At 37.2% G+C, this 11,952-nt stretch overlaps 1 protein-coding gene across 1 annotated transcript; it reads left to right on the top strand.

Moving 5' to 3' along the window:
* The first annotated feature begins 401 nt into the window (after nucleotides 1-401).
* Nucleotides 402-1,923, top strand: LOC101309336 (GDSL esterase/lipase At5g22810-like). Its single transcript, XM_004295594.1, has 4 exons — nucleotides 402-648; nucleotides 767-897; nucleotides 999-1,232; nucleotides 1,432-1,923. Exons 1-4 carry the CDS (start codon nucleotides 402-404, stop codon nucleotides 1,879-1,881), a joined length of 1,062 nt encoding a protein of 353 aa, XP_004295642.1. The 3' UTR covers nucleotides 1,882-1,923.
* The last annotated feature ends 10,029 nt before the right edge of the window (nucleotides 1,924-11,952 follow it).

Below are 11,952 nucleotides of genomic sequence, written 5' to 3'. Positions count from 1 at the left end.
TATATATATATATATATATATATATATATATTTACACATGATACAGGTCTAAATTGGGTCAAGTGTCAATCTTGAATGAAATGAAGTTACCACCTTTTGTGCAATAGAATTGCTAAAACAGCTCAAACAATACTTCATTAAGACACTCCATGAACCACCCCCTATTAATTTATGCAAATTTTTATAACTGGGCATAAATCCTGGAGATAAAAGACACTACTGCTAAGTTCTACCTCTTCAGTCATAACTTTTCTTCTTTTTTTCTTTCCCTTTTCTGCTTTTGTGAACTTTACATCACTTCATTACTCCCCAAGGCTCTTCATATATTTCTATACTTCAGTGCCTATCTTTCTCAGCGACCAAGTGTAACTTTCGAAACAAGTAACAAAAGAGTCCAAATTATGGGTTGTTTGTGGTCTTGGTTTCGTCCCTGCTTTCTTCTTCTAATTCCACTGCTCCATGATGTGGTTGACGGCCAGCCTTTGGTTCCTGCAATGTTCATTTTTGGAGACTCAGTTGTGGATGTTGGTAATAACAACGACCTCCTCACCTTAGTCAAATCCAATTTCCCTCCTTACGGACGAGACTTTATCAATCATAATCCAACCGGCAGGTTCTGCAATGGAAAGCTTGCTTCAGACTTCACTGGTACATATAGATATACATATATAGCTATTATCAGTACCTTGTATTTTCTTTGCATCCAATGAACTAGGTCAAGTTATAATTAGGTCTTTCTCTAACCTTTTGGGTTCTTTTCTCACAGCTGAAAACCTCGGCTTTACTTCTTACCAACCAGCCTATCTTAGCGGAGAAGCCACCGGAAAAAACCTCTTGATTGGTGCCAACTTTGCTTCAGCTGGTTCTGGCTATTATGAAGCTACAGCAAAGTTATTTGTAAACTCCTGCTTCCTTGAATTCTTAACGCTCTCTCTTGGATTCACACAAAAAGATTCATATATCTAAAATAATTATATTGTACTTGGCCGGTGTTGCAGGGTGCAATTTCACTGAGCCAGCAGGTACAGTACTACAAGGAATATCAAAATAAGGTGCGAGGAATTGGAGGCAAAGTGAATGCTACATTAATCATATCGGGTGCAATATACCTCGTTAGTGCTGGGAGCAGTGATTTTGTTCAAAACTACTACGTTAATCCTCTTCTTAACAAGGTCTATACGGCAGATCAGTTCTCTGACATTCTCATGCAATCCTATGGAAGCTTCATACAGGCAAGTTCTCAAACATGCATATGTATACGTTCATATATACTTACATATATAGATCAATCACCATGCACTCTTTTCCAACGTAGATAATTTTCCCAAATTGTTTACCAATTAAAGAGGTTAATTAATTTACATACGTGATATATAACATGAATCAACATTGTTGCTAGCTAAGAAAATTATCGGATTACTATTACTACAGAATCTATATGCCTTGGGAGCACGGAGAATCGGAGTGACCACCCTGCCGCCACTTGGATGTCTTCCGGCGGCCATCACACTATTCGGATTGGGCGACAACGAGTGCGTGGCTAAGCTTAACAGCGATGCAGTCTCATTTAACAACAAGCTAAACGCCACATCCCAGAATTTGCAAACTAAGCTGCCCGGACTCAAGCTGGTCGTCTTTGACATCTACCAGCCTCTCTACGACCTCGTCATGAAGCCAGAAGACAGTGGATTCGCTGAGACAAGGAGGGGTTGTTGTGGATCTGGGTTGCTGGAAACATCAATACTATGCAATGCCAAGTCCATTGGCACATGCGCCAATGCGTCTCAGTATGTGTTTTGGGACGGGTTTCATCCTTCGGAGGCCGCAAACAGGATTTTAGCAGATGATTTGCTGATTAGTGGCATCTCCCTCATCTTCTAAACCAACGCACTAAATTTAGTAATTTACAATACCAAAATTATTTGGTGTTTGCCTGATGTTGGTATTGGTGTGCTTTCTTTTCTTGTATTCTTTTATCTGTTTTATTGAAAATTCTGTCTTTGTCCGATGAGAAGCTGCATTATATGTATTATTGTTGTTTCGTTGAGAATTATATATTTTGGGTTGTTTACAGTATTACTAGAATGTATAACATACACTCATTTACCATTAAATGAACAAAAATTACAAGTTAATTGATGAGTAAAATTTACAACATTGACAACAAAATTACTACATTTTTTTTACACAATTACATATAATTGAACCAAGTTACTACAACGACAACAAATTGTTCATGAACTTGTAAATTGTCATAAGTTGAGTAATTACCTCTTCTAGAACAAAAATTACCTAAGTAATGACTATTTTTACCAAAATAACAACAAATTTGTTGTTATATGAGTAAATGTAGGTATCATAAACTGGTAGATACCTAAGAAGATTCCATATGTTTTACTGTTGATGTTGGTGTTGGTATGCGTGGATGTGTAAGAGTATTATAAACTTATTTTGAGCTCATAATCTTTATGCATGTACTAAAAAAATGCTTTGATCTCATTAGGACTTGAGAGTAAGAAGGAGAGATGTGCACCCAAATTAGTTTGGTCAGCCATAACATCATATATAGGGCATATAATTTAATGTGTACCAAAATTTGATTGAAACCATCTGATAACATAACTTGAAATCCTAGGAAATCAAGCCGGCCGGTCGAGCCTGCATGAGTTATTTCATGCAAGTTAGCTAGCCAAGATCTGTTTACCAAATGTCAGCTTGTAAACACAAAATAAGCAGTTCATAGAAAAATAAAATAAAATAAATAAGTAGTCCGCCTTTAAGGGGAGATTTTGGAAAAGTGACAGTTTTTTTTTAAAGAAAATCAATAGAATTCATTGAGAAAAAACTCAATGGAAAGGAAAGTGGTTCATTCCTCTTTCTCATGGGAAGGAAAAGAGAACGGAAATAAAATTTCATATAAACTTTCTATTTCGATGTTTGGTAAGGTAAGGAAAACCATCGGAAAAGTTGTTAAAAAATATATTAAAATATTGTGTTGTGAGTAATTAATGCATGGAAAGTAGAAAGGAAAATGGTTCATTTGGATTTTGGAAGGAACCACTTTCCTCCACATTTTCCCTTTTATCTGGAAAGTTTTCTTTTTCTTTTTGCTTCCCCAAACGCAAGAAAGGAACAACTTTCCTTTCCTGATGCTTATTTTCCACGAAACAAACGAGGCCAGAAAGTAGCCGTTACATATACTTCCGCTACTATTTGTAGGCATATGCAATCACAGTGTATATATATAGTATTTTTGCTCATTTATTCAAGTGAGCTTATTCAACTATATGAACACGATACATAGTGAATAGGCTCACTAGAAGACTAACTAAAAAGTGGGTAGAACCCCAAAAAGCATTTCGGCAGTACAGGAGGCCCAAAACCTTATAGAAATCTAGTAGAGGCAAGAAAAGCCCATAATAGATCTGACCGAGTGAAAGCACAACAATCCCTAAACCCAGTTGCAGCCATAGAACCCTTTGCGCCATGATTGGAGAAGTCAATATCGGTCGGAGGCGCATCAAACCGAATCCCAAGCCAATTTCCATTTGTGCCCCATCACATGCTTTGGCTTCCATACAAGCTCCAAGGCCAGTCACTAGCCGCCTACGGAAAGAGAGATTTGGAGGTCTGCTGCAACCTAATCGCATCAAAATCCATACCATATTCTAGATTTCTAGATGGGAGGAAGACACACCCAATACTATCTCATCGTCTTAACCTAAAAATTTATTGATCGAAAAAGATAGTACAAACAAAGTGGATGACTAAGCCAATGCCACGCTCTCATTTCACATATAATACAATGATAATCTAAACAATTCCTGAAAGTAAACCATACCAAAAAAAATTACAACGTACTGAATCAAACGCATAATACAAACTGAAAAGAGAATACAACTTGAATAGACATATACCCACAACTTACAGACTAAAAGAAAAAGATTAACGACATCTAAGCATAATTATCCTATGAGTTTCTAAAACAAATTAAGTCTATAGAAGCTGAATTTCGCTTGACGAAACCATTAAAGTTGAATTTAGTTTAATTGTGATCTCGAGGATCCCTTTTTGTTGTGTAAATGTATAAAAAATTGGCATAAAAACTTTAGGTTGGCCTTGCAATAATTAGTTCCTAAAGTAGAAGCCGCAAAAGGTCACCCTATTTCTAGTATGCCAAATATACCAAGTGAGGATCAACACTTGAGCAAGAGCATCAGTAGTAATATTATGATCCTGAAATAAAGATAGACAAAAAAATAAAAAATAAAATAACCATTCTACCGCAAAGGAGAAAGAAGAAAAGTAAAATCGCAATGGATTAAATGATGAATTGAAACTGAAAGCCTTTTGTGGATCATGTTATTGCTACTGAATACATAAGAGAAATTTTAAATACACACCCCTAATATCTTAATACACACCCCTTGCTTAATATACCACCTATCAAGTTTTTTATTTCAGTATTATACTTAATACACATCCTAAACTGCCTAAAATGCCCTTAATTTATGAAATATTCCATTTATTTAATATAATTAATATATATTTACTATATGGTACCTCTTTTTACATATTATTTCGTCTAATTTTTGCTAGAAATTTTTGGTTATCATCATTCAATTTATAATTAAATGATTATTGTTATATCCTAACTCCAAATCACCAATACAAGTTTTCAAAATTCACAAGCTAGTAGAACTGTAGAAGTACGGTAGCTATTAAACATAACTAGCTAGTTATTTATGTGATAAAACATGTCATGATAAAGATGCAGTAGATGAAAATATGATCTACAAGATCAAACTAAAGCTAATACATATAAAAAATAAAAAATAAAAAAAAAAAAGACAACCCAAATGAATTGTGGAGAAGAGTTGAGTTTAGAGGAGAAGACGTATTTTTGATGATTTTAGGGTAGAAGATTGAAAATAATACTTCTAGTGCGAATTTTTTTTAAAATAATAGATGTTTGTTTTAGTCATTTAGTTTACCTATAAAATCTCAATAGAAACATAAAATAGTAGAGGTGTGTATTAAGAGATTAAGGGTGTGTATTTAAAATTTCTCAATACATAATTGAAATAAAAAACAACAAGAAATTCATAGAGAAATAAAATAACAAAAACCAATAAAAATTAGAGGAATCGGTTCTGACGATCAATCGCTGGAATGTTGGCAATCAATCTCTTCTGACGGGTTTTCTGGTCCTTAGCCCAAAACATGACTCGGTATGCAGAGGGGTGTTTGCACATATATGTCTAGTTACATTAATTAAAAAGGATGTGCATGCATAATCTATGAAATCAAAAATGGGTTTGGTGTATGTATGCATGCATAAAAGCGTAGTCTTTTTTTTTTTGGATTATGTACGAATGACCTTTGAAAAATTTTACTAACACATTCCTAATTATTAGATACACATCTCATATTTAATACCTCGTTTATTAATTTTATTGTTTTAACATTTTACTAGATACACATACCCAAACTTTCTATAATACCCTCATTTAAAATACAAAACTTATTCACTAAATACACAACTCATTCACTATACACATACATTTCTAAATCTGCTACTCAATTTATTCAACTTCAAGCGTGAACAGTAAAATCCAAATTTCCAACTTCAATTTGTACTATCTAATCAAAAAACAATCCCTAAAATCTAAATTTTGTAGTAGATCAAACTTAATCAAAGATAGAGAAGTCATACCTTGCTTAAGGGTTGAGAAATACCATCAGAATCTATTACGTTGTCTTCAGTTTTTGCTTGAAACTATAATTGTTCATGATAACTGTCACTAGCTATTTTTGATTAGGGCTTTTATCTTCACATACGTTGTTGTCGTAGAAGAGAAGAAAACTCTAAAGCGAGATATTTTATTTTAATTAGGTTTCTTCACTTTTAATATAAATGTATCTTTTGGTAATTTTACGTACCCATAAAGTCTTATATAATTTGTATAAAAAAAAGATGTGTATTTAACATTTAAGGATGTGTTCATAAAATTTCTCATGACATTTTTTCATTTCATAAAAAGTAAAAAGAAAAGTATGAATAGGTTTTTTTTTTTTTTTGGTTCTTGTTTTCTTTTTACCTACCAATGACAAGGTACGTAAAGTTGTCCTGGATTCCCTTTCACATTAAATGATTTTGTCTAAAATTCTGTTACATATTTATAATTTCATGGTAGCTATGAGGATTTGCCTGATTGGAAAATTATAGATTTGATTTAATGAACTCGAACTTTTAGTCTTTTGGTACCCGTATATAAGGGCCTTAGACCCATATCAAGTACCACCAAATAAATATTTGCAACTCAATACCTTCTACCTATACAACATGGCTGTTATCCTATGTTCTGAAAGGTATGGTGCTCTAGTTCTTCTCTTCCTTCTTAGTTTTACTCTTCAGGAAACTCAAGCTCGACCAATAAGCAGTTCCAAAATGGCTACGGACTTCGCATGGCCGTTCATTGGAGGCAGACATGATGACACTCAAGGTAGATACCAAAACTCTTACCCGAGTCCATTGTCACTTATGAATAAGGGATCAAAGATAACAATTGATAAAGCATATACAAGATTGCCAAGTGGTGGCAATGCCGATCCGAGCGAGGGACAACAAAATTTTTATCTGAGCCCATCAACGATTGGGATGATTAAGGAAGAAGGACCGAGCCCCGGTGGTAGAGGACATGGTGAAGGAGGACGCTAACATGGCCTTGCTCATCCTTTAATTACGGGAGATCAGTCGCAGTACAACAATTTAACAGTGAGATATAAGGGGAACCAATGAGAAGCAAATATCAATCCTCATGTAACCCTAAAATGTTATAATTTACTTCACCATGTTGTTCAATACCCCTAGGTTTGGGACCTTCCCCAGTGCAATCTCACTCACATGAACATCAACCAGCTCAAAAGTCTTCGGGGATTTGTACGTAAACAAAAAACATTTATATGTAAAATGTTAGGGTGGACCTATAAAGAAAATTTCATCTAAGTCACATTCTCAACATTTTCTCCCACATAAGTCCTCCATGATTTTTTTACCCATATAAGTCTATTTTGTGGCCCAAATCCATTAAGTTAGCTTTAGGCTATACCTAAAATACCCTCAGCTCTATCTCAACCAAAACCTTCACTTTTTCAGCGTAAGAAACTCTCTCTCTCTCTCTCTCTCTCTCTCGTCGCCGGCGACCTCATTCTTGCCTGCCGCTCTTCTCGGCCTCCGATTCTGACGACGACGTTGTCCATCTTCGGCATCGGCGAGTACCTCATCAACGCCAAAAACAGCATCAAGGCCGGGCTCGGCCCTCGCTGTCGTTGACCTTCATCGGCGCCAAGAACAACATCCTATATCCTTCTTCCACGACATTAGATCTAGAGAGCTATACGGATCCGGAGGTTAGTTAAGCTCTTCTCTCTCTCTAATTTTCCAATCGAAAATCAATTTTGCTCTGTAACTTAGGGTTTCAATTTTCTGGTGTTTCAGTTCAAAAGCGATCCGCCGGAGGATGGCTGGAGGTCGGCTCCGATCCTACGTCTATTGTCTGGCCTCAATTTTCTCCATGTATATTTGATAGTTTTCATTGGTAGGTTGGATAGTGTTTGAATCCTTTGCTTGGTAAGATGCGATTGCAATTTGGCTGGAGTTTGTTTCCTTTGGTTTTGAGAAATTGTAAACAAAGAGTAGGGTGATGTTTTATGCTGTTGCTCTTCATTTGGAATTTCTAATTCGATAGAAATTTAGTGGAGGAGAAATTTACTAGTTGTGTATGAGATGAATGGAATCGAGATTTGTAAAGTCTCAACATCATTATATGATTGTATATTTTCAACATAGTTATAGTATATTTCTGTCATTGCGATAGTACATTTTCGACATATTTGAGTAGATTTTGTATTACTTGAGTATATCTTGTATTACTCCATAGTAGTTTTTGTTTGGTAGTATTTTTTTGTCCTAGCGGTAATATCTTTTGTTGGTGACAGTAGTAACTTTTGTTGCTGGCGGTAGTAGATTTATTTTTGACGGTAATAACTTTTGTTTACGGCGGTAATATCTTTTGTTACTGGAGATAATATCTTTTGTTGGTGATTGTAGTAGGTTTACGACGGTAGTATATGTTTATGTACAATCTCGGATAGGGTTGCAGAAGCTGATGACGTGTCCATTGGGTGATTAGCTTTCCTCCCGATGACTTGTGGACAAAAGGATGATCGGGGGCTTCTGGTCTTTCCTCCTCTAATGATTAAGTCAGAATTTGTAGGTGAAGTGTAATTATTAGCATAGTAAATGATACCTGACAAGTTGGTGGCTGGGCCGTATTTATGGCCCAGCGTGGGTTCACTTTGCTTGGAAATCGATGTGGGATATTTACCTTTGCTGCTGTTTTAAATATAGACCTCTCCTATGCCTTCTGCAGTCGTTCCAAGCCCAGCGTTACCACCGAGATTGAGCTCGGCCCACCCTACTTATGGGCGGGAACCATAGGGCGGCCTCGGTTCTAGTGGAATGCCTGCTGGTTTACTGGCTTGGGAGGTTGTTTTATGCACAACCGACTACAAGTCCCCCCAAGTTTCTATTTAAGACACATCTTGAGTGGGGACTTGCTAAAATAAGCCTGTAGACCAGTATATTTCAAATGGGCTCCCGCCCATAGTCCCCCCAAGTTTGGACTCATGACGTGAGTTGAACGGGTGTTACATTTTCCATGGACAAAGGTAGAGAGCCCTTTCCATATCCGGTGTTATTGTGACGGGGTGTTAATGCCGTCTGTGGTTTATCAAGCCACTTGCTCTGTTTTTAAAGGGAGTATATGTCTTTCACTGGGTGGAATGATCTCGGTGAAAAGTAGCCTCGATCCACGAAACAGCAGATTAAAAAACCACTTGATTGAAACTGAGGCACCCCTAGCCGTCTGATCAAACCGCAGGATGATGCCACGTGGCTTAAACTGCCGTAGCTTCTTGAAGAAGGAAAAAATGAAGCGACATGCATTAATTGCTTGGCAGTTATCCCTAGGAATATGACGACATCTGGTGAACATGTATTTAATGCATCTGTCATAGCAACGCACAAACTTCAAAGTGAAACACATATCTCGGGTGAGTATCACCAAGATCATAACACCCAGTGTAAGAGATATCTCGGGTGAGTATCACCGATCGAGATCATAACACCTAGTGAAAGACATATATCTCGGTGAGTATGATCTCGGTGATACTCACCCGAGATATGTCTTTCACTGGGTGGAATGATCTCGGTGATACTCACCTGAGATATGTTTTTCCCTTGGTGTTATGATCTCGGTGATACTCACCCGAGATATGTCTTACACTGGGTGTTATGATCTCAGTGATACTCACCCGAGATATGTGTTTCACTTTGAAGTTTGTGCGTTGGTGTGGCAGGTGCATTAAATGCATGTTCGCCAGATGTCGCCATATTCCTGGGGATAACTGCCAAGCAATTAATGCATATCGCTTTATTCTTTCCTTCTTCAAGAAGCTATGGCAGTTTAAGCCACGTGGCATCATCCTGTGGTTTGATCAGACGGCTAGGGGTGCCTCGTTTCGGTTAAGTGGTTTTTTAATCTGCCGTTTCGTGGATCGAGGCGACTTCTCACTGTTTCTGTATAAATCGTTTCCCCCCTCTTCGCCTTCAGTCTTCTCACTTCTCACTCTGGTTTTTCTCTGCTCCGATTTCTCTCTTTTTTTCCTTTTGCTTTCACTACCTGTTTTTGCTCCATCGCGTTGCACCGTCGCCGATTACTGCGATTGTGAGGTGTTGCCACCCCTCTGAGTTTCCGGCGCTGCTGTTTTGGCAAAAATCTGGTAAGCTTTATGCGTGGCTTTGCACTTCTGTTTTGTTGCACGTATGCTGTGTGTTTGTTTTGTCTCTGCTTTTGTTTTGTTGCCTCTACTTTGTTGCCTCTGTTGTGTTACTTTGTGGTGGTCAAAACCTGGGGATGTTAGTGTTCTAGGGATTTATGGGTTTAGGCTTTGTTAAGTTTGTGCAACGCGTGCTTGCTCCCGGCGGCGCATGCTAATAGATGCTAGGGTTTGTGTTATACTAGGGTGAATGGATTCTCGAAGTACTACTGACCTAAGTGGGGCCAACACATCCTCTTGGCCGATAGTAGATGACAACGAGAGGATGGAAGAGTACATAAGTCGGCCATCCCGCCCGGGTGAATCGTCTATGTTGAGGCCTGAAGAGGTAACCTATGCCGTACCCGCCCGTGATGTCGATTGGTCTGCTGGGGTTTTTCACGGCATCCTGATGACTAGCGTCGTCGGCTCTTCTTCGTTTAGGCGATATATCTTGGAGGACGGCACCGTGTGCGGCGAGCCTGAGAGCAACATGACCGCGGCCGAGATTGAACAATTCCGGGAAGACTAGGGCATCCCGCCCACGGTTTCCCTCCGTGGGCATTATGAAGGCGAGTTGGCGTGCTATCTGAGAGACGGCTTCGTTGTTGTTATAACACCCTGACCCAGGTGTTAGAAGAATAAACGAATAAAATAAATAAGGAAATCCTAAATTTTGTTTTGTTTATGTGCAGCTGCACCCAATACTTGATCGGGTTGCCTACGTACCCTTTTAAAGGGATCAAGTCACTCGTAGTTCAACATTTTATTCTACTTCTCTACCTTCCCTAACAACATCTCATTTACCACCATAAGTCCAAAATCAAAACCATACTTACGGACTTTTAAGAACCATTTCATGATACACACCAATTTAAAATGTTTTCTTCTATACCCATTTAATCAAATCAACCCGGCCATACAAAGTCTCATGCATCACCAAAACTATATCAATTTATTATCATTCCAATATAAAGTTCCAGGAGAATAATTAAACTCATCAACTTAACCAAATCCCACACTTAACTCGCAAAACAACCTACTCAAGTGCCAAAGAGTGTGTATATGTACGCACACACACACACACACAGATATATATATATATATATATATATACCCAATGAAAATTTCGTTAGAATAATATAAAACTCAACTTATGCCAATCATCAAACATGCATTCTTTCACTTTGAACCCAAATTTACTAAACATTCTAACTTAGATTTATTATGGACACCCATTAGATATACTATGGACACCCATTTCGACTAAAACCAATCCCAAATCCATACATAACACTCCAATATCCACTTCAATGCATAAACACAACCCAACAACTGTCTAACAGTAATATTCCTATAACTGGTTATCAATTTTAACCTTTAATATCGTCAATCTTCGGAAAATCATAACGATCACCAATTGGGATGAAAATTTCCAGAAATGATCCACTCATATATATGAAGAGATTGAACGGTTAAGATTGGAAATGGTGATCGAAAAGTTGGTGTAATCCTTAATCCCTCATATAACCTAAAAAAAAGGATCCCTTAGAGGAAGCTTGCTATATATATATATATAAATATAGCTAATTACTTTAACTACTTTAGCTAAAGCTAAATCTGCAAACTAGTATGTTGGACATGAATTTTGCTTCAAACATATAGTTATATATATATGGGTATATATATTGCTAGCTAAATATATTAGGCTATATAGGTGTATACATGGTCCTTCCAATGAGGGATCCCTTTTTTTATTCATTTATAAGGATAACAACTCACCATTAGATCTGTTTTTTAATGATCTTGGATGGTTGAGATTAAATAATAAATTCAACACTTTCTGACAAACATGAACCGTTCAATTTTATTAAAAGTAAATCAAAGTTTTGGACGACTTAATGATCACCAAATCTTTTAAAAACTTGTAGAAGTGATCTACTCATATAGATCTACAAGTTGAATGGTAGAGATGTGATTTTATGATCGGGAAGTTCGTCAAATAGCCTATCCTTAGAAATAAACTAAAAAATGGATCCCTCATTGGAAGGGCCCTGTAGGTGTGTGTGT

This window comes from Fragaria vesca, linkage group LG3 (genome assembly GCF_000184155.1).
Source record: "Fragaria vesca subsp. vesca linkage group LG3, FraVesHawaii_1.0, whole genome shotgun sequence".
NCBI classification, from domain to species: Eukaryota; Viridiplantae; Streptophyta; class Magnoliopsida; order Rosales; family Rosaceae; genus Fragaria; species Fragaria vesca.
Note: the sequence above shows the minus strand (reverse complement) of the source record. Positions and strands in the feature narration are given on the sequence as shown.

Coding starts and splice junctions, on each gene's coding strand:
- LOC101309336 (XM_004295594.1), top strand. CDS start 402: ATGGGTTGTTTGTGGTCTTGGTTTCGTCCCTGCTTTCTTCTTCTAATT. Junction 898..998: donor AAGCTACAGCAAAGTTATTT/GTAAACTCCTGC, acceptor CCGGTGTTGCAG/GGTGCAATTTCACTGAGCCA. Junction 1,233..1,431: donor CCTATGGAAGCTTCATACAG/GCAAGTTCTCAA, acceptor CTATTACTACAG/AATCTATATGCCTTGGGAGC.